Source organism: Podarcis raffonei, chromosome 3 (assembly GCF_027172205.1).
Source record: "Podarcis raffonei isolate rPodRaf1 chromosome 3, rPodRaf1.pri, whole genome shotgun sequence".
Taxonomy (NCBI): Eukaryota; Metazoa; Chordata; class Lepidosauria; order Squamata; family Lacertidae; genus Podarcis; species Podarcis raffonei.
The window spans coordinates 1696486-1720021 of record NC_070604.1 but is presented as its reverse complement, the minus strand read 5'-3'; the positions used below and the strand labels follow the sequence as shown (position 1 = coordinate 1720021).

The following is a 23536-nucleotide window of genomic DNA, read 5'->3' as shown; positions in this document are numbered from 1 at the left end:
CAATGTGGTTACAGAGGAATTTAAGATAGAAAAAGGAACACGTCAGGGGTGCCCAATCTCTCCATTACTTTTTATATCGGTCCTGGAGGTTTTGCTAAATAGGATTAGAAGTGATCAGTTGGTTAGGGGGATTCAGGTCGGAGTTAAACAATATAAACTGAGAGCATTTGCAGATGACTTAGTACTTACTCTACAAGAGCCAGAATCTAGTACAAAAAGGGTTTTAGAACTAATTCAAGAGTTTGGTCAAGTAGCAGGATTTAAACTGAATAAAACTAAAACTAAGGTTTTGGAGAAAAACTTAACACCTATGGAAAGGGATAGGTTTCAGAATGAGACAGGTTTAACGGTGGCTAAGAAAGTGAAATATCTGGGGATAAATATGATAACAAAAAATTTGAACTTATTTAAAGATAATTATGAAAAATGCTGGATAGAAGTGAAAAAAGACTTGGAAATTTGGACGAAATTGAAGCTTTCCTTGTTGGGTCGAATTGCAGTTATAAAAATGAATGTATTGCCTAGAATGTTATTTTTGTTCCAAACTTTGCAGATTGTGGATAAGATGGATTGTTTCAAGAAGTGGCAAAGAGATATTTCTAAATTTGTCTGGCAGGGCAAAAAGCCCAGAATAAAATTTAAGATATTAACCGATGCAAAAGAAAGAGGGGGATTTGCCCTGCCAGACTTAAAACTTTATTATGAATCAGCAGCTTTCTGCTGGTTGAAGGAATGGCTACTACTTGAGAATACAGATATTTTGGACTTAGAAGGATTTAATAACATTTTTGGGTGGCATGCATATTTGTGGTACGACAAGGTTAAAGCCCATAAAGCTTTCAAAAACCATATTGTCAGGAAAGCATTATATAATGTCTGGACAAAATATAAGGATTTGCTGGAAAATAAAACTCCTAGGTGGTGATCGCCTATGGAGGCAAAGGCTGTGAAAAAACTTAATATGGGGCTGAAATGGCTGAAATATTGGGAAATTGTGGAACAGGAGGGGGACAAATGGAAATTGCAGAGTTATGAGAAACTAAAAGATAAAGTGCGGGACTGGCTTCATTATTATCAAATAATGGAGGTCTTTAAGTCAGACAGGAAAAATGGCTTCCAGGTGGAAAAATCAAAACTTGAGACAGAATTGTTAGAGTCCAAAACTAAGAATTTGTCAAAAATGTATAACTTGCTGCTGAAATGGAATACACAGGATGAAACAGTTAAATCAGCCATGATTAAGTGGGCACAAGACATTGGTCATAACATTATGTTTGAAGACTGGGAACGGTTGTGGACCACCGGCATAAAGTTCATGGCGTGTAACGCCTTAAAAGAAAATATTATGAAAATGATTTATAGGTGGTACATGACCCCAGTCAAACTTGCTAAGATTTACCACTTGTCTGACAATAAGTGTTGGAAATGTAAAGAGAATGAAGGCACATTCTTTCACCTCTGGTGGACGTGCCCAAAGATTAAGGCTTTCTGGGAGAAGATTTATAATGAAATAAAAAAGGTATTTAAATATACCTTTCTGAAGAAACCAGAGGCCTTTCTCTTGGGGATGGTCGGCCAGTTGGTGCTAAAGAAGGACAGGACATTCTTTATGTATGCTACAACAGCAGCAAGAATACTCATCGCGAAGTATTGGAAGACAGAAGAACTACCCACCGTGGAAGAATGGCAGATGAAAGTTATAGACTATATGAGACTGGCAGAGATGACCGGCAGAATCCGAGACCGGGGAAAAGAGACAGCGGAAGAAGAATGGAAGAAATTTAAAGACTATCTTAAGAAACATTGTAAAATTGTGGAATGTTGAGACGTTGTGGATTTGGAAAACATGAGGTTGAATGCTGTAACCATTATGTTATATGAAAAGAAAGGTTAAAATTTATTTACTAGAAAATAGGGAAGGATTTGTTGACCATAATTAATTAAGGATTGGAATGCAGTAAGGGGAGGTATGAGGAGGTCGGGAAAATCTTTTATGAAAAAGGGGTTTGAAATTATACATGTGGTGTTTCTTGTGTTTTGTGTGTGTCTATGCTTTTGTTTTGCTGTGATTTGTGTTTCTATAATTTGTGAAAAATTAATAAATATTTATTTAAAAAAAATACAATGCTTCATTCTTTATTAATTTTTTTACACCACCCTTCATCCAAAGATCACAGGGCAGTTTACAACATAAAAACACAAAATGCATAACATAACAATAATAAAAAATACCCCTCCCCAACTTTTAAAGAGGCATATAGCAAAGAAACAACTTTCCAAAATATACAGTAGACTTGATTTATCTTAAAGCAGATATTTTCAGCCATAGATCATAGATATGCCTTTGTAAAGGCAAGATTCAACACCTTCCCATCGAACGTGCTGAGAAATAGATTCTCCAATGGACAGATATCGCTCTTATGTGATTGTAATTGTGGGGCACCGGAATCGTTGCATCACATAATTCTTGATTGTGCTTTTCACTCATCGGCCAGGTGCAAGTTTCTTGCTCAATATCTAAAGGGAATTGCCGATGATATGAATGAAGCCAAACTGAGATATCTATTAAATGATGATGACCCCCTAAGATCACTCATGGTTGCCAGATTCTTGATCAGCGTCCTATCCCTAAAGAAGAGAAACGAACTCCTGTGCGGCTCGGATAATCCTTTTAAACTATGATCTATGTTTTAGGATGTAATTAGGTGATATCACCATTGATGTCTTCTACTAATTTATGAGTAGAGGGCGATGTTTATGTTACAAATTTATTGTAATGTATGATGTTGGTCTTTTGTTTTTGTTTTGCTTTGGTTCTTGTCTGTTTTTTGTAAGTTTTGGCGGTTTTAAATTTGGAGGTTTAAGTACATTATGTTGGTATGGGAAACTGTCGTGTGATGGGCCAATGGCCGTAATAAAGAATTTTACTTTACTTTACTTTACTGGCCGAGGGAGCCGGCGTACTAGAAGTAAAATTCAGTAAGTTTCTTAGGCCTGCTCTTGGATACATTCAAATTTCAAACTTGAAAAAAAATGGTTGCATCTTTTTTGCAATTTAACTTTGCAAGCTTTCCCACAATTTTTAAAAATATACTGTTACATCATGGAATATTTGTTGTATTCTAATTCTTAGAAGTGAAAGCCATCAACAACAGAACGTTGACACAGTGCACTTTGTGAGAAAATTGGTTTACACCTATACAAATGGATGCAAAAGCTATTGTTTCAGCTAATGTTTAACATTGAATCCTGCAACATCAACAGAATGCATTGTGACCAAATATTGAAATAAGTATACAGTGGTACCTCGGTTTACGAACTTAATCCGTTCTGGAACTCCGTTCTTAAACCGAATCTGTTCTTAAACTGAAGTGCGCTTTCCCTAATGAGGCCTCCCGCCACCGGTACCCTTCCACGGTTCGGATTCCATTCTTAGACCGTGGTAAAGTTCACAAACCGGGACACTACTTCCAGTTTTGCGGAGTTCGTAAACCGAATAGTTCATAAACAGGGCTGTTCTTAAACCGAGGTGCCACTGTATGGAGCAACTGAAATTGCCTTTACACAGCTCCAGAAGGTGGCAAGGAAACTGTAAATTCAGAGAAACTGCAAGACGTTCCCACATGCCACATTATCCAGCACTGCCTTTACCATTCACCTTTGGAACACCTCCATCAAGGTATCTGCTGTAATAGCTTGTAACAGTAATAAACTTTTCAATCCTTTTTGAAAAAACAAAATCATCTGTGAAGCTTTGTTGTTAAGAGGGAATGAAGTTATAGGAGTAGAGTCACTCTCTAAAGAGTTTAAGAAATAAACTCCAGCTGTTTTACTGACCTTCCTGGACACTGGTGTCCTCCTGCTCCAAATGCCACAAAACCTTCCAAGGAAACATTTTTCTCTAAATTTGCTTCTTTCCAACGATCCTGTGCGATGAAAATTTTCTTTCTCAAAATCAAGTTTGTGGTAAATAAGCTTAATAACAAACATGACCTTCTATTTGGCTAAGCATGGAGTAAGAAGCTACTTTTGTGAGTTTATTTTAAACATTCATAAATTCTAGATCCAGAAGATAGTAGGGAAGCTTAAAGTGCAGCAAGTTTTAACGCTCAAAAGCTTCTCTTAGAATCCCAAGAATCCTTGTGATAGCAATGTAAACAAGAACTTGGCTCTCATTTGAATAAAAGGTGTACTTTCAATACCCATGGTTGTGGTTATTTTTAAAATAATTCTCCTTTCCCCAATACTTTCCTCAGTACAAACTATTATGGCAGTACAAGCTGTTATGACCTTTAGCCATGCCTAAGGAGAAGCATTCAAGTTCCTCTATGGCAGGCTAGTCCAACCTCAAGTAGGCTGCGATCTACCAACAAGTCTCAAAAACTGGCAGTGATCAACCACCCTCCGAAGTCATTTAAGTTTATTAAATATGAACAAGTACCGTAACTAAACAAGTGAGAAATGTCAAACTATATTTTTATATTAGTTTGCACAGATCTGAGGAACCAGCTTCTCTGTGTGTGTGTTAACTCTTTCCCTGCCTCCCTCCCTCCCTCCCTCCCTGTTCTCCCTCCCTCCCCCTGCCTCCCCCCCCCCCACAGCATCCTCACTCTCTCCCTCCACCTCAGTCTTTCTGCTTCTGGAGCTTTTCATTCAATCATGTTATTGCCCCCACCCCTAAGTTAGTACCCCGCAGGAACACCCTGCCCCCACAAACATCCCAGCCCTCCCTCAGGGCACTGCGTCCCCCCCACACCACCACTGGCGCTCTACCCCCCCCCCCCAGAGCACAGTGCAGAGCAGGCATCGGGGAAGGAGGAGGAGGAGGAGGAGGAGCTGAGGCTTGCATGAGACTGACAGTAGCAGCGGCTGCTGCTGCGTCCCAGGCTGCAGAGAAAGGCTTTTCTTTCTCTCTCTCTCTTTTTTTAAAGATATTTATTAAAATTTTCAATTTTTATACAAACAAAAAACAAACAAAAAAATTAAAAAACACATATAGTTCACAATACTTGATTTTCAATGACATATTTCCCTGACCTCCTCATACCTCCCCTTCTTGTAGTCCAATTCAAATTATTTGTTCAGCAAATCCTTATCTCAAAGCATTACAGCTTATAAAAACACCTTATTTTCTATCCAACATCTTAAATTATTATAACCTTAAATTTTTACTTATAAAAAACCATTTTTTCATATTCCTTTATATACCATTATTATACCATTACAGCTAGAAACCACTTAATTTCAATCCAACATCATTCAACATTCCTTAATTTTACAATATTTCTGTAAATAGTCCTTAAATTTTTTCCAATCTTCCTCTGCCGACTCTTCTCCCTGGTCACGGATTCTGCCAGTCATTTCTGCCAATCCCATAAAGTCAATCAACTTCATCTGCCATTCTTCCGGAGTGGGTAAATCTTGCGTCTTCCAATACTTTGCAATGAGTATTCTTGCTGCTGTTGTGGCATACATAAAAAACGTTCTGCCCTTCTTTAACACCAATTGGCCGACCATGCCCAAGAGAAAGGCCTCTGGTTTCTTCAAGAAGGGCAGTTTCTGCAATTTCAGTCTGTCCCCTTCTTGCTCCAAAATTTCCCAATATTTTGGCCATTTGGCCTCCATATTGAGTTTTTTCTGAGCCTTAGCCTCCATTGGTGACAACCACCTTGGGGTTTTATTTTCCAATAAATCCTTATATCTAATCCAAACATTAGATATAAGGATTTATGCTTTCCTGACAATATGGTTTTTAAATGCTTTGTGTGCTTTAACCTTGTCGTACCACAAATATGCATGCCACCCAAATACATTGTTAAAACCTTCAAGATCCAAAATGTCTGTATTCTCAAGAAGCAGCCAGTCTTTCAACCAGCAGAATGCTGCTGACTCATAATAAAGTTTAAAGTCTGGCAGGGCAAATCCACCTCTTTCCTTTATATCAGTTAATATCTTAAATTTTATTCTAGGCTTCTTGCCCTGCCAGACAAATTTAGAAATGTATTTCTGCCACTTCTTGAAACAGTCCATTTTGTCCAAAATTTGCAATGTTTGAAACAAAAACAACATTCTATGCAATACATTCATCTTTATAGCTGCAATTCGACCCAACAAGGAAAGCTTCAAGTTTGACCAAATTTCTAAATCTTTTTTCACTTCAGCCCAACATTTTTCATAATTATCTTTAAACAAATTCCCATTTTTAGCTGTCATATTAATCCCCAGGTATTTCACTTTCTTAACCACAGTCAGTCCTGTTTCATTCTGAAACTTTTCTCTTTCAATCGGTGTTAAGTTTTTCTCAAGAACCTTAGTTTTTAGCTTGTTCAATTTGAACCCTGCCACCTGACCAAATTCTTGAATTAATTCTAAAACTCTTTTAGTACTAGATTCTGGCTCCTGTAGTGTCAAAACTAGATCATCTGCAAATGCTCTCAATTTGTACTGTTTAGCTCCGACCTGTATACCTTTAACCATCCGGTCCCTTCTAATCATATTCAGCAAAACCTCCAGGACCGATATAAAGAGCAAAGGGGAAATTGGGCATCCCTGTCGTGTCCCTTTTTCTATCTTGAATTGTTCCGTAACCTCATTATTTACAATTAATTTGGCCTTTTGTTCAGAATATATTGCACCTATACCATTCTCAAAGCCATGGCCTACCCCCATACCCTGTAGGTTCTTTTTCATAAAACTCCAAGAAATATTGTCAAAGGCTTTCTCCGCATCCACAAATATCAGAACTGCTTTAGTGTTTATATTCACTTCTAGCTTTTCCAAAATATCAATTATATTCCTCAGGTTATCAGATAAATGTCTTCCCGGAAGAAAGCCCGCTTGGTCCTTATGAATCTCTTCAATCAATACTTTTTTCAGTCTCTTAGCCAAAATATCAGCAAAAATTTTGTAATCCACATTTAGTAAGGATATGGGACGGTAGTTCCTAAGTTGAGTCTTTTCAGTCTCTGTTTTTGGTATTAGTGTAATATAGGCCTCTTTCCACGATTCTGGTGCCCTTTTCCCTTCCAAAATTTCATTACAGACTTCCTTCAAAGGTTGTAATAGCCACTCTTTCAAAAATCTGTAGTAGCTGGAAGTCAGCCCATCCGGTCCTGGAGACTTGCCTACTTGCATATTTTGAATGGCACCTTCTATCTCCTGGTCAGATATTTTGCAATTCAACACTAATTTACTTTCTTGTGAAATTTTTTGTAATCCATTTATCTTCAAAAATCGGTCTATGTCCATTTCGTTCTGTGGCCCGAAAGGCTTTTCTTTCTCAGCCTGCGACTGATGAAAATCGGTCAGCGATTCCCAAGTCAATCGTGATCAGCGTGTTGGAAATGCCTGCTCCATGAGAACTATGTCAACACAGAAAGTCAGTGCCTTGTAGTGATTCATGTTGGACTACAACCTGGAAGACCAGTGTTCAAATTCCCAGTCAACCATGAAGCTCCCTGGCTCCCTTGGGTCAGTCACGGTGTGGTGGATGACCCTTGCTCCAAAAAACATGGTCAAAATTAAAGGGTTCAGGAGTTCAGACCAGACCAAATTTCATAAAATCATCCACAGACTTTACTAAAACAAAACCCTATGAAAGAGAGAAACTCTAAATAGCTCAAAAGGTAAGAAAATAACAAACACTAACTTATCCAGCTAATTAACATAAACACACTTAAATCTCAGTAGGCTGAGCAACGGAACAAGATGCTGTCAGAAGCCCAACCTCTGCTTGGCTGGCTGCCAAGAGCTCCCACCAACCCAGGTTTTATGGGGACTTAGACCATGGGTGTTCACCTCTTCCACCCAATTACCTTGTGACACCGGTCTTGGAGCCTTAACGGGAAACAGCTGTATCTAAGCTCATTATCTCTGAGGTTCTAACTCATTTCCATATAATTTTTAAATAATCATTTTTTAATTAGTTTTCCAATACACCCCCAATAATAGCCAAATTATAATAATAACAATTAAATCCCAAATTATACAATTATCAAAGTGCCAATCAACTTCCAATTAATACATTTTAGTTAAAGTGGCTCCCCGCATGGTGGTTTGGGTGCATTTCCAATCCAATATCACTGCGTCCCATAAACTTAATTGTCAATTACATTTCAGTTATAATAATAATCCCTTAGTCAACAGCTACATAATTAATGGTTTCCATTTTTGATGTTGTAATATATAAATTTATAAAGCTTCAAGTGAGGAACTCAAACTATTATCTTTATTTTGCCCTGCGTGTGAAAACTGTTATATCCATGCAGTGGCGTAGCGTGGGTTGTCAGCACCCGGGGCAAGGCAAGTAATTTGCGCCCCCTAACCCGTAGATTTTAGTACTCGAGTGCGAGCGCGCCCCCCAGATGTTGCGGCCGGCCCCCCCTGCACCCCCCCACGCTACGCCACTGGGGCTGGGGGCGAGCGAAGGAGCCAAGGACCCCCCCAAAGGCTCAGCAGGAATTTATTAAATTTATTATTTGCGGTGCCCCCGCGGCTGAGACTTGCGCTGACAGCCGGAGCCAGTGGCGCCCCCTTCCGCTGGGAGACCCTCGCCCGCCCGCCGGCTTCCTCTCGGAGGGTTTTGAGGAGCGCAGGGCGCGGCGAGGCCCCTCGGAGCTCTCCTCCCTCCCAGTCGGCAGAAGCAGCCCCCGCCTGTGGCTGGGCTGAGGGGATGGCGTCGGCGTCGGGGTGCGGAGGCTGCCCGCGCCCGGCCAGGCGTCGGTGGCGGCGTTGGCGCTGCTGCAGCAGCTGCTCCTCCTGCGAGCAGTGAGTGGAGCGCAGCCGCAGCGGCGGCGGCGGGGGGCGCGCGCACGCTAGGGCGCAAGGCTGGCGGTGGCGGCGGGGAGCCCGGCGGAGGAAGGAACTTGTCCCTTCCCTCTGGACTCGCGCCCCCCCAGATGTTGCGCCCGGTGCGGCCGGCACCCCTGGCACCCCCCACGCTACGCCACTGTATCCATGGATATTTCTTCTATCCATACATGGTGTTGTCTCTTTCACTTCTTAGCTGTTGTTTTCTCCCATCATGGCTTTGGGCAGAACTGAATCTCCAACTTTCTCAGACTCTTATCTCTCCGTCCCTTGCTTCGATGTCTCAGAACAGGCAGCAGTCTGCTAGAAACCATTCTGTCTCACTAGTAAAACATGCCACAGATCTTTGCCATTTCCCCCTCAGCCTCGGAAAAGGTGAGCAGTTTTCGAATGTGCTGAAGATTTAATATTCCTTTCCAGCTCCCAGAATCTCTGCAGTGTTCTTATCACAGTTCCTAAATTCTTTTCCTTCCAGCAAGAGATTTATGCCTCAATTAAACTTCATCTTAGATTACATTCCGTCAGTAGCACACACAAAGGGTTGCCAGATCATAAATATATAAATGCTTCCTTCTCTCCAACCAACTCTCATGCCAAAGAAAATCTTAATTCAAACTTTTGATCCCTGTAGTTAGTATATTCAGCAGTATGTTGTTGCAACCCTTTTCCATCACCTGCTGGTACAGTGGTACCTTGGGTTACATACGCTTCAGGTTACAGACGCTTCAGGTTACAGACGCTTCAGGTTACAGACTCCGCTAACCCAGAAATAGTACCTCGGGTTAAGAACTTTGCTTCAGGAAGAGAACAAAAATCGCGCGGTGGCAGCGGGAGGCCCCATTAGATAAAGTGCTGCTTCAGGTTAAGAGCAGACCTCCGGAACGAATTAAGTACATATCCAGATGTACCACTGTACTTTAAAGCCAATTAAAGATCCAATTAAATGGAGAACCTCTGCTTCTTTTTAAATTTTTAAACTTGTTTTCCAAATTTTAACAAATCAATCCAAATTATTTAAACATTTTTTAAATAAAAAAAATAGGCCTCCAGCTCCTGTTGCAAATATGTCCAATTCTTCCTGATGTTGCTGCTTCATTGTTCTTATTTAATCATCTTTTCATCCTTCTATTTGTTTTAATCCATTTATATAGCTATCCGCTCTTGTTGCCTTGCAGTCAGTTCTTCTGTTGTTTCCCAAACACATAAAAGTCCATTTCCCGTGTGCAGCCCTTCAGACACTCTTTTCTCAGGTCTGGTGTGTAGAGAGATTAACTGCCATAATTCATTGTCCATTCACATTCCTCTCCTTTAAGGACTCCTTTGAAGGCAGTCCTTCCGTTCCTCAAGGACACACTGAGCCATAAATAAATCCCCGACAAGATGACCATTCCACCATTAAAACTCTGGGGATTATTTTCCACAGCCCACAGTTAAAAATCAAAGACACATATAAAATCCCCCCCCAGTGCAATTAGCAGACCCTCGTCCTTGCAAATCTCATCTCACTACAGATCAAGTCCAAGAATAATTTATATAAAATCCATACGTTCGAGAGGGGAGGGTATAGAAAAGCATTGTAAAACCCTTTATAGAGCATAAATCAATGGCTCCCACATTTCTTGATATCAGATAACACCATAACGCCTGCACACGATTCTTCCATTTTGTGGGGAGGTGGTCAGAAAATAAAAGACCCTTAAAAAACCACGAAAGCAAACATTGCCCCCCCTCCATTGTTCCTTACTGTTGTAAGAAATTTCGTGCTTGTTCAAAGTCATTCAGATACCTTCATAGCTCACGTCCAGTCCATTCGATAGTTGCAGCCCATTACCATATGCCGCTTCAGGAGCGCCCCATAATTAATGCCAATATTCTGAATTCTTGAGGAACCATTCTCAAATCATGCCGCCGGTGGATGGAGGCTGGTCCGTGGCAGGGACACACTCCAGGCAGAGGTGTGAATAAGCGGCGCCGCAGGATGCAGGGAACTCCCCAGGAGCATGGCCAGGAATTTTGCCTCATAAATCCTGGCTTTCCCCAGAGGGCAGAGGAGAGCTAGCGCCATGAATCGTGGGTGTGGCCGGAAACCGAGAACCTCCGCTTCTTCACGGCAGCGAGGGAGGGCTTTGGTCAGGAGAAGTACTTTGGCCCTCAGCGCCTCCCTGCCTCCCGCATTCCATGCTGGAGCGAGAGCCAGGTACTGAGACGAAGTGCAAGTGAAGTCCTTCCCCCGTCCCTTGGGGTAGTTTGCAAGGAAGATTTGCCCGGCTGTCGGGGCGGGGGGGGGGCTGCCTCCATTAAGGCAGGCGGGATTGGAAGCCCCTGACCCATTCCCATAAACCAGTCTTAAAGGGGCGATGTCACCACACACAGCCACTTAGCCTAACCTTCCTCACAGGGTTGCTTAAGTTCTTTGACAAAGGTGGGCTAAAAATGCAACCAGCATCAATACATACATACATACATACTACACTCCACATCAGCTAGTGAGAAAAGAGAAAAACAAACGGCTCCCATGTTATAACTTACTGGTTTAAAAGTATTGGGCTCAGGAAAATATTTGGGGTTTCTATGAATCCAATATGGAGACAAGACCAGCAGGTCACCAGCAGGGATAACAAAATTCTAAAAGCAAAAGAACATGCTCTTAATAACAACAACAACAACAACAACAACAACATTTATTTATACTCCACCCATCTGGCTGGGTTTCCCCAGCTACTCTAGGCAGCTTCCAACAAAATATTAAAAATACAATAAAACATCAAACATTAAAAACTTCCCTAAACAGTGCTGCCTAATGCACACTTCAAACTCTGTTCCAACAAAGCCAGTCATTTATAAAGATATTTATTTCACAAGAACACAGCAGATAATCCTGTCTATATGAGGTCACTAATAAAGTGATGCACTTAGGTAATAATTGATTGTTAGCCAGACCCTAAACACGAAGATGTACTGTACTTGCTAGCTTTTATCTATGATGCCTTCATTGGAGTAGAATCTCACATAAATTTCAGCATCCCTCATTATCTTCAAGACAGTGAAAGAGGCTGGAGAGGGTGTCATTTGTGCTAAATAGATGACTTGACAGGAATTTCTATGTGTATCTGTATGTTTCATACATTCAACAACATATTCATTTTGAAGATTATTGAATGAAGAACTGTGGTACACTATTACCGTCATTAACAAAACCTTACTTGAATTGTCATTGGAGCGATCACTTTCTTGATGATGGCACCTGGTGCCCTTAATCGTATTGTTTCCAAAATACACCACTTGATAAATGGCAACTTTTTTAGGTCATCTTCAGATAACTGGATGTTTTCTTTACCTGCAAAAGTCACATACAAAAGTCCAGTTACTGAAACACTGCAAGCTTTCCCATATCTTTATGTGAATTCACAGTCATGCAAGAGTGGGAACTCTTAATGAGAGCAGTAGAACTCAGGTTAAGTATAATGAGAGAAAGATGGTGTGACTACGATCAAATTTTGGAGAAGTTACAAATGTTAAACAGTTGAAACAATATTGATTCACTCTCCTCTCTGGCAGCCCTACCATATCAAATGTCTAGCAAACGCCCTATAATCTTACTCAACAAGTGGGTTGTAAACTGCAGTAGAGGGCTGGGCCTTGCTTGCTTGCCTAGAAAGTGCAAGGCAGCGCTAGGTGGATGCCTTTGGCAGAGCAGCACTTAGTTCATTTGGAGCACTTGGTTCATAACAGGCACCCTTCTCCTTTTTTTACCCACTGTGGGTTTCACTCATTTGACATGACAAGGATTCAGGCATTTCAACTTGCAATAAATAAATTAATAAATTTGAGAGTTCCCCAAAATACAATGAGTTCATGACAAGAGTTTTTATCTTATCTCCTTGGCAGTTTCCCTCATGCTTGGCAGGAAAATCCCATTGTTCAAGATAGCAGAACAAGTCATTGGCCTATAGTGTTAGAAAGTACCGTATTTTTCTGTGTATAAGACTAGGTATACTACCAAATAATGGAGGCATATAAGTTGGACAAAAAACTTGGCTTCCAGGTGGAAAAATCAAAATTGGAAACAGAATTGTTAGATCCCAAAACTAAGAATTTGTCAAGAATGTATAACTTGCTGTTGAAATGGAACACTCAGGATGAAACGGTGAAATCTGCTATGATTAAATGGGCACAAGATGTTGGACACAACATTATGATGGCTGACTGGGAACAGTTATGGACCACAAGTATGAAGTTTACGGCATGTAATGCCTTAAGAGAGAATTTAATGAAAATGATTTACAGGTGGTACATGACACCAGTCAAGCTTGCAAAAATTTATAACTTATCTGACAATAAATGTTGGAAATGTAATGAGACTGAAGGTACATTCTTTCACCTTTGGTGGACGTGCCCAAGGATTAAGACATTCTGGGAGATGATTTATAACGAAATGAAAAAGGTATTTAAATATACCTTCCTGAAGAAACCAGAGGCCTTTCGTAAAGGGAATTGGGGTTGCTTGTGCGTAAAGGGTGCTGCAGCTCTAGGCAGCGTTGCCTGGATAAACCTTTCCCTGGCTGGACAGCCCTTTCTCCATGACTGTCTCAGTCACTGGCAGAATCAGTCAGTGGGCGTTTTCTAAACTTTTTCCAACATAAAAATTCCTTCACTTCAAGTCTCCGCCTAGCCTCTCTGCGCGGAAGTCTCCTGCGCAGAGTGGGCATGCCCAACGGAGGTCCTGGGCTCTCCCTGCTGCTCTCTGTGGAAGAATCTCGGAGCCCTCCCTCCGCAGCCTCCTCTTTCTTCCTGGTGTCCCTCCTATTTCCTTCCTCCAAGGAAGCTCTCTCTCTCTCCCTGCTGGTTCCTTCTCCTGCATCGTCAGGGAGCCTTACCTCCACCCTAGGCTCCGATGGCAGTTCCCTGACATCCACCTCCCCTCCAGGACCCCCCTCACCTCCGTTCCGTTCCTTTGGCCTAAATTCCTCCCTTTCCCCTGACGGTGATACGGGAAATCCCCGGAAGGAGCTCTCTCCCTCTTCCGAAGATTCAAACATTTCTCTCCACCTGCTACTATCTCTTCGCACCAGGTACTCTTCCCCATCCGATTCCTCTCCCCCGGATACCTCTCCTCCCTCCTCTTCGGAGGCCGGAAACCCCATAAAATCTTCTTCCTCATCTGTGGTGCCAAATTGCTCCTCCCAGAACCTCGATGTGGGTTTGGGCTTCCTAGGGACCTGCCGTGAAACTCTCCCCGAAGATACTCATCCCTGATGTTTTCCGCAGGAACCCACGTGTTTTCTGGTTCCCCCTCCCAAGCCACCAAATACTCCACTTGCCCCCCTCGCCATCTTGAATCGAGTATTTCCATGACTTGACTACTGAATTCCCTCTCCTCCACATGTGGGTGAATGGGAACCCCTCTCTCTTGCCCCGGCAATTCCAGTCCCTCCCTGTACGGAGAGAGTAGGGATCTATGGAACACTGGGTATAGTTTCATGCTGGTCGGCAACTTGACTCTAAAGGCCACGGGATTAACCTGCTGTGTCACCTTGAAAGGTCCCAGCCGCCTTGGCCGCAACTTCTTGCAACCTCCCTTGAACGGTAACCCCTGAGTCGACAACCACACCCGGTCCCCTACCCGTATGGTTTCTCCTTCCCTACGGTGTTTGTCGGCCTGCCTCTTATACACTTCCTTGGCCCGTTCCAAGTTCATCTTAAGTTGTTGGTGTAAGGCCTCCATTTCTTGCACAAACTGCTCCGCTGCCGGCACACTCCACCTCTCCTCCCCTCCCCCTGGGAAGGCCCTGGGGTGACACCCATGATTGGCCATGAACGGGCTCATTCCTGTGGACACATGTTCCGCGTTATTGTACGCAAATTCGGCCAACGCTAGTTTCTCTACCCAATCGTTCTGTCTCTCGCTCACATAGCAGCGTAGGTATTGTTGGAGTATACTGTTCGCTCTTTCCGCTTGCCCGTTGGTCTCCGGGTGTCTGGCCGTGGAGAAGCTTACCTCGACTTCCAGCAAGCTCATGAGCTTCGTTCCAGGACCTGGAAGTAAATTGCTTCCCTCGGTCTGACAAAACCCTTAAGGGGGCGCCGTGCAGCCTGAAGATGTGCTCCACAAACAGCCTAGCCGTTTCCTCTGCTGTCACCGCATGTGAGCAAGCGATAAAGTGGCACATTTTTGTTAACAGGTCGACAACTACCATGACGGCTGTTTTCCGCCTTGACTTGGGCAAATCGGTCATAAAATCTATGGAAACCACCTCCCATGGTCTTCCCGGTGTGGGTAAGGGTTCTAGTAACCCCGCTGGCGCCGCCCTCTCCCCCTTTGCTCGCTGGCAGCATTCACACCCTTGTACGTACTCCCGTACATCTTCCCTCACCCTTGGCCACCAGAACTGCCTGGTGACCAGCAACATGGTTTTGTGTTGACCAAAATGCCCCGCCGTCGGGTTATCATGGAGCTGTTTGAGCACCCTTCTCCTCAAGTCATCCCCTGGTACGTACAGTGCTCCCCTGTAATACAGTACCCCTTCTTTCTCCTCAAAACCCCCATGGTTTTCCCCCGTGCTCCTGAGTTCCCTGATCTTGGTTTGTGCGAACTCATCGTCCTTCGTCAGCCCGGCTAGTTCTCGTCTCTCTACTAATACCCCCCCACACACACCCATCGGTTCTCGGGGATCACATGTCGGGCTTCTGGTGGTCCTTCCCCTTCTATATACTCCGGCTTCCGGGAGAGGGCGTCTGCTCTGACGTTTTCCTCTCCCGGTACGTACCGAATCTCGAAGAAAAAGTTGGAGAACTCCTGGGCCCATCGCACCTGCCGCTGGTTGAGTACTCGTGCAGTCCTCCAGTATTCCAGGTTCTTATGGTCCGTGCACACCTGGATCTTGTGCTGCGCCCCTATTAACAAATGTCTCCATCGACAAAAGGCTTCATAAATTGCAAGCAGTTCCCGGTCATAGACCGTGTAGCTTTGCTCCGACTTGCTCAGCTTCCTCGAGAAGAACGCGCACGGTCTCCAGCTGGACTGGTCTCCCGGCTGGAGTAGCACCACCCCTACCGCTCGGTCTGACGCGTCTGTCTCCAGCCTCATTGGCTTCTGCAGATCCACGTGCAAGAGCTGCTCTTCCGAAGCGAAGGCCTTCTTCAGCCTTTCAAAGGCCTGCTGTGCATCTTCCGTCCAGACAAATTTCCTTTTGCTACTGAGACAATCTGTGATGGGTGCTGTCAAGTGGGCGAAATTCTTGATGAACTTCCGGTAGAAGTTCCCAAACCCCAGGAACCTCTGTACGTCCTTCCGGGTCTTGGGGGTCTTCCATTCCAGCACCGCCTGCACCTTTCCTGGGTCCATAGCTAGGCCCTTGTCCGACAGCCTGTATCCCAGGAACTCGACCTCTCGGGCGTGGAACTGGCACTTCTCCAGTTTGACCCACAACTGATGTTCCTGTAGCCTCTTTAGCACTTCCCGGACGTCTCTGACATGCTGCTCCTCGTTGTCCGAATAGATTAACACGTCATCTAAAAAGGCCACGCAATTCTTGTACAGCAGGGATCCCAACACGTGGTGCATGAAAGATTGAAAGCATGCGGAGCCCGACTGTAATCCAAATGGCATAACTAAGTACTCAAAGGCCCCCAGGGGGGTGAACATGGTGGTTTTCCATTCGTCCCCCTCCCTCATCCTAATCAAATTGTACGCACCCCGAAGGTCCAGCTTAGTAAAAATTTTCCCCTTCCTCACCCTGGTTAAAATATCATCAATCCTGGGCATTGGGAAGGTCACTGGTTCTGACACCAGGTTCAAGGACCTAAAGTCTACGACCAATCTGGGCTGTTTAGTGTCTTTTTTGTCCACAAAGAACACCGGACTGCCTCCCACCGCCCTTGATTCTCTTATGAAACCTCTTTTCAGGTTCTTGTCAATAAACTCCCGCAACTCCTGCATCTCCCTGTCCGACATGGCATACAGTTTACCCACTGGCAGCTGAGCCCCTGAGAGTAGGTTGATTTGACAGTCGAAGGGTCTATGGGGGAGTAGTTTGTCCGCTTCCTTCTCGCTGAAGACATCCTTCAGGTCAGTGTATTGTGGCGGTACCTTCCCCTTCTCCCCTACCGCCGTCCCTGCCACCCTGGCTACAGCCATCCTCGGGGTTCCCCCCCCCCGTGACAGTGTTCCAAGCAGTGAGCTGACCCAAAAGAAACTGTCCGCTGGTGCCATGCCACTACTGGATCATGTAGTGCCAACCAGCTCATTCCCAGTATGATGGGTGGTCCTGCCAGTGTGGCTACGTGAAAGGCAATAGTCTCTGTGTGTCGGGAAACCCTCATTCTCATGGGGGGAGTCTGGTGCGTCACCTCCCCTCCCAAGAGTTCTCTCCCATCAATGGTCGTTACTTGCAAGGGACAGTCTAGAGGCAGGAGGTACAGCTGGTGCTCCAGGGCGAAATCCTTGCTGAAAAAATTACAGGAGCTACCTGAATCCAGCAGTGCCTTAACCTTGATTGGGTGCCCATTTGGGAGTTCTAGCACCACCTCTAAGGCTAAGGCTGCTTGGGGGGGGGTCTGGCTTGGGCACTTTTACTGGTTGCTGGCCTGGCTGCTGTGCCCGGTGATCGGCAGCCAAGCGTTGGCTTTTCCCTGCTCCTCCTCGCCCCCCTCCTCACAGCCAGTAGCCCCCACCATTCCTTGCCATGCTTTCCTTTGAGGGCAGACCCTGGCAAAATGTCCTGGCTGCAGGCAGAGGAAACACTTCTTGGCTGTTTTTCCCTCCTTTCCTTCCTTCTTTCGAACTTCACTGGAGTTAGAAGCCCCGCGCGCGCGTGCTCCCCCAATCTCCATTGGTTCCACTGGCTGGGAAGGTTGGTCCGGTATTTCAGGAATGCGATTGTCATGCCAACGTTCTCCTCTCCCCTCCCACTTCTCTAAAGCGCGGGCTTCTTGGCGCGCTCCAATCGCAAGTACAGCCTTGGTCAGCTGATCCATCAATTGAGGGTGGGGCGCCCGGGAGAGTTCGTCCTTCACTGAGGGGGATAAGCCTTCCTCGAATAACATTTGCACTGGTTCCGAGCCCAGTTCCCATCCCAGTCTATGGATAAGCATAGCAAAACGCGACCAGTACTCTCTAACTGACCGGCTCCCTTGCTTGCAACTCATCAGTTGCCGGCGAACCACACTCTCCTCCACCCCACTTGAGAACATGGCGTCCATGGCGCCAAAAAACTTCCTAATGTCCTTTAGGGCAGCATTCTGGGTTGCCATTAATGGCCGGATCCATTCCCTGGCAGCGTCTTGAAGATGCCCGATGACATAAGCGACCCTCTCCCCATCATCTGCAAAGGAGTCAAACTGCAGTTCCAGCGCGTACTGTACCTCAGTCCTGAATGCATTATAATCCCTGGGGTCTCCCCCAAACTTGTGCACCAGTCCCGGTACCTTCCTTCCGATGGGGGTGTGCTTCCCCTGGGCATCCTGAGTCCTCCTTTCATCTAGCCACGCCGCTAACAGAGCCACCTGCCGTTCCAAATCCTGGTTTCTCTCCTCCAGATTTGGCGCTGGCGCTCCCGCCTCTCCGGCACCCGCTCCCCCGGTTTGACTCATGATGCTGCCTGTCTTGTCTTTGTGCACAAGCAACGTCAGAGACTGACTGATTGCTGTAAAGGGAATTGGGGTTGCTTGTGCGTAAAGGCTGCTGCAGCTCTAGGCAGCGTTGCCTGGATAAACCTTTCCCTGGCTGGACAGCCCTTTCTCCATGACTGTCTCAGTCACTGGCAGAATCAGTCAGTGGGCGTTTTCTAAACTTCTTCCAACATAAAAATTCCTTCACTCCAAGTCTCCGCCTAGCCTCTCTGCGCGGAAGTCTCCTGCGCAGAGTGGGCGTGCCCAACGGAGGTCCTGGGCTCTCCCTGCTGCTCTCTGTGGAAGAATCTCGGAGCCCTCCCTCCGCAGCCTCCTCTTTCTTCCTGGTGTCCCTCCTATTTCCTTCCTCCAAGGAAGCTCTCTCTCTCTCCCTGCTGGTTCCTTCTCCTGCATCGTCAGGGAGCCTTACCTCCACCCTAGGCTCCGATGGCAGTTCCCTGACACCTTTCTCCTGGGCATGGTCGGCCAATTGGTGCCAAAGAAGGATAGAACTTTCTTTATGTATGCCACAACCGCAGCAAGAATACTTATTGCAAAGTATTGGAAGACACAAGATCTACCCACCCGGGAAGAATGGCAGATGAAGTTGATGGACTACATGGAACTGGCGGAAATGACTGGCAGAATCCGAGACCAGGGAGAAGAGTCGGTGGAAGAAGATTGGAAAAAATTTAAAGATTATTTACAGAAATACTGTAAAATTAATGAGTGTTAGAAGGATGCTGGAATGAAGTTATATGGCTTTAGCAGAAATGTTACAAAGAATTAAGTACAAATAGATTGTTAATGGACTAAAGGAAAAATAAGGTTAGAATGTGTTAAGATAAATTATAGGACAGAAAGCTGAGGAAGATGGAAAGGATTTGCTGAAACAGTTAACTGAACTGAAATACAAAAAAGGGAGGTGTGAGGAGGTCGTTGAAACAAGTAAATGAAAGATAAGATATGGAAATATTGGATGTGTTTTTAATTGTTTTTGTTTTGTTTTGTTTTGTTAAGATAAATGTATATGTAGTGTTTTTGTTTTTTGTATTGTATTGTGTTGTTTTGTTTTGTTTAACTCTTTTTCTTTTTGTAATCTTTAAACTTTTAATAAATATTATTTTTTTAAAAAAAGACTAGGGTTTTTTTTTACCAAAAAAATAAGGTTTAAAATTGGAGCATGTCTTATACACAGGTAGTGCTGAGGGGTGTTTTCTTAATTTGGAGTCCCCCAAAATAGGGGGCGCCTTATACATGGGGGCATCTTATTCATGAAAAAATATGGTATATTCTTCACAGATGCTACTGTATACCACTCCCTACACTCTTCAGTCTAGAAGATATAATTTCTGGCACCTGTTACGTCTTGTAGCAGTAGGGACCTTTTATGTCTTAGTTTAGAGTTATGAATAGATTACAATATTCATAATTAATGCTGCCACGCACCCAAATAATTTTGTTTCTCTCTCTTTTCTTGCAATAAAAGAAAGCTTTGCTTTAGTCAGGTCTGGACCTACATTCTTTTTTAAAAAAATAATATTTATTACTTTTAAACCTTACAAAAAAGAAGAAAAAGAGAAGAAGAAAAAGAGGAAAAAAAGGAAAAAACAAAAGAAAGAAAATACAATACAATACAATATATAAACAATACACAACATTAACACATTAGGCTAAATAAAACAAAGCAACAACAATTTAAAAACATACATCATACCTTTTCAATGCCCTATCTTTCATTCCCTCATTTCATCGACCTCCTCTCACCTCCCTTTTTGTATTCCATTTCTATTAATTATTTCAGCAATTCCTTTCCATCTTTCACTATTTTCTGTCATATAATTTTCTTAACTTATTTTAACCTTATTTTCCATTAATACTGTAATACTTATTTATGCTTAACTCCTTATAACATTTCTACTAAAGCCATGTAATTTCATTCCAACATTTTTCTAACACTCATTAATTTTGCAATATTTCTATAAATAAACTTTAAACTTTTTCCAATCTTCTTCCACCGTCGCTTCTCCCTGGTCTCGGATTCTGCCAGTCCTTTCCGTCAATTCCATATAGTCCATCAACCTGGTGATCTTCTGTCCGAGGCTCTTAACTCTTTTCCAAGTCCCTTCTGCGGATCTTCTTCATATTTATACATGCACTTTACTTTGTCTTCTGCTGATCTTGTTCTTAGAATCATAGAATCATAGAGTTGGAAGAGACCACAAGGGCCATCGAGTCCAACCCCCTGCCAAGCAGGAAACACCATCAGAGCACTCCTGACATATGGTTGTCAAGCCTCTGCTTAAAGACCTCCAAAGAAGAAGACTCCACCACACTCCTTGGCAGCAAATTCCACTGTCGAACAGCTCTTACTGTCAGGAAGTTCTTCCTAATGTTTAGGTGGAATCTTCTTTCTTGTAGTTTAGATCCATTGCTCCGTGTCCGCTTCTCTGGAGCAGCAGAAAACAACCTTTCTCCCTCCTCTATGTGACATCCTTTTATATATTTGAACATGGCTATCATATCACCCCTTAACCTCCTCTTCTCCAGGCTAAACATGCCCAGCTCCCTTAGCCGTTCCTCATAAGGCATCGTTTCCAGGCCTTTGACCATTTTGGTTGCCCTCCTCTGGACACGTTCCAGTTTGTCAGTGTCCTTCTTGAACTGTGGTGCCCAGAACTGGACACAGTACTCCAGGTGAGGTCTGACCAGAGCAGAATACAGTGGCACTATTACTTCCCTTGATCTAGATGCTATACTCCTATTGATGCAGCCCAGAATTGCATTGGCTTTTTTAGCTGCCGCGTCACACAGTTGGCTCATGTCAAGTTTGTGGTCAACCAAGACTCCTAGATCCTTTTCACATGTAGTCCTCTCAAGCCAGGTGTCACCCATCTTGTATTTGTGCCTCTCATTTTTTTGGCCCAAGTGCAATACTTTACATTTCTCCCTGTTAAAATTCATCTTGTTTGTTTTGGCCCAGTTCTCTAATCTGTCAAGGTCGTTTTGAAGTGTGATCCTGTCCTCTGGGGTGTTAGCCACCCCTCCCAGTTTGGTCTCATCTGCAAATTTGATCAGGATGCCCTTGAGTCCATCATCCAAGTCGTTGATAAAGATGTTGAATAAGACCGGGCCCAAGACAGAACCCTGTGGCACCCCACTAGTCACTCTTCTCCAGGATGAAGAGGAACCATTGATGAGCTTAATTTCCTTCCTTTGATGCTGAAGAGTAAGTCTCGGGGAAGCTCCGACTTAGCAATGTTTTTATTCCTTCTCGGCAGTTCAGCCAAATCTCCATAGTTAAAACTGAAATCCAAAAGATATTTCAGGACGTGTTTCAAAATCCATCCAAATCTGAAGGTCCCCACAACTCCAATCTCCTCCTGACCCAAGTCCAGGTCCCAAATGTCAATACATCCCTGCATGGGGGGATCTATCCAACTATCCTTCTCCAGTCCAAGCAGGGCTCCAATCTTCAAAATCTGACTTTCTCTAAATTCAGTCATGGAAGGCAGCAACTTATATTCATCAAATTGCCTCTGTGAAACTGGGGCTCTCTCCTTTTCCACTTGTATTACTTTAGGTTCCACAACAACAACTTTCTCCCTCGCCTTCTCCACAATTTGCCGTGTCAAAGTCAATTCCTGTGTCGATTCCTGAGTAGTTTCTGTATAGATATTCACTTTTTGTCCCAAATTAGTCACTTTTTGTCCCTTTTGTCCCAAGTTGTCAATTTTAATAGTCATCACATCACATCTTCTTATGGAGCTTTTCAAATGAGTCACTTATCTTGCATAATGCAATCACTAAGGCTTCTTCTGTCGACATTCTTACCGATCCAAGGTCAATCCCTGGTTCTCACAATTTTTTATCTTGCAGCTGGAGATTCCCCCAGCTCAACTCTTGTAACAGTTTCAAAGGCTCCCTCCAGAGGGAAACAATTTCTATTTGTATCAATCCTTTTAAGCACGGTTCGAGCGTTAAAATCAGTTTCAATTTTCAGTTACTTTTACTCCTTTTTAAACGCAGAAGGAAACAATGGAAACAATGTATTTCTCTTATTTAACTATCTGTCAACATACGTTTTGTTCACAGTCAATGAACTTTTCCAAAACATCAAACTTGCTAGCAGCCCGTTTCCAGGTTCAGAGCGGTGGTAGTTTAACTTTCTTCACTCTCTCTCCTACAGGCTTACGCGGTCCAAAATTTCCCCCCTCTTCTCCTGCCTCCAAGGGGGGTTTACTGATTTTAGCCGATGGAAGTTTAACCCTTTACAAAAGACTTTCCAAGACTTTAGCTTGCAGCCTCTTTGCTTCAGTCTATTTACAAAAGGGGAAGGCGGACTTCCTGTTTAGAGCCTCCCCGTTTCGGTGCCAAATTAAGACGTTTAAAAATCCAATTTTCCGTTCTACTCACGGGTAGTTGTTTTAAGATCAAATTGTCCACAGGAAAAAGTCAGCGCTCTCCGGCAACAGCAATGTGGCTTCACTCCGTGAAAAAAGCAGTCGATTCAAAGCACCGCGCCACTCACCCCACGTCGCTCCGGATCCCCGAAACCGGGTTTCCCTGCGAGTAGGGGAGGCGCAAAAGGTGCCAGCCGAATCTGGACCTACATTCTTGGGTTACACACAAACTATTCAGACCCATTCAAGGACAGTGCCTGGTTCATCTCTACCAAAAGTTCCCCCTCCTCTCAAGGTGTGTTTAAAGGGATACTTGGGTGACAGGTTCATACACAAGGTTTTCCAATAGACATGTATGTTTAATAATAGGCAGGATTTGACACTTCTTCACAAGCGTATTATTCTGGCCAATTCCCATGTGATTAAAAAAACCCAAAACTAAGATATGTGCGTAGATTAATCCCAGTTGGAACATAAGTGTAGTTATACAAATGTCTACTTCAATATCAAGAAGTACCTGGGGCATATGTCTCAACACTAAAACAATAAGCATTTTGTGATCCTCAAATTGCATCCAATACTAATTCACTGCTTATTGCTATGTCTAAATTAATTTGGTGAAATCCTTCAGATCAAAGCCTATGACAGATGCACATAGATGCAGATATGCAGACTGTTCCAAACAATTCCGATGTCATAGTAAGGCATTTAGGCAT

The 23536-nt window shown here is 43.8% G+C and overlaps 1 protein-coding gene and 1 long non-coding RNA gene across 6 annotated transcripts in view; both read right to left on the bottom strand.

Moving 5' to 3' along the window:
- LOC128409843 (24-hydroxycholesterol 7-alpha-hydroxylase) overlaps window positions 1–23536 on the bottom strand; it is a 71202-nt gene that overhangs the window by 8303 nt on the left and 39363 nt on the right. For 4 of the 5 annotated variants that reach the window (XM_053380293.1, XM_053380294.1, XM_053380295.1 and 1 more), the window contains 3 exons: window positions 12012–12145; window positions 11338–11433; window positions 3838–3926 (listed from right to left, as the gene is read on the bottom strand). In XM_053380293.1, coding sequence (XP_053236268.1) covers window positions 3838–3926; window positions 11338–11433; window positions 12012–12145 — 319 coding nt within the window. The remainder of the gene's footprint in view (window positions 1–3837; window positions 3927–11337; window positions 11434–12011; window positions 12146–23536) is intronic. The other variant, XM_053380296.1, reaches the window with a different exon arrangement.
- On the bottom strand, window positions 12153–23438 carry LOC128409849 (uncharacterized). The gene is made up of 3 exons (XR_008329323.1): window positions 23027–23438; window positions 19558–19933; window positions 12153–12795 (listed from the first exon to the last, which is right to left on the bottom strand). It is a non-coding gene; the product is annotated as an uncharacterized LOC128409849 (long non-coding RNA).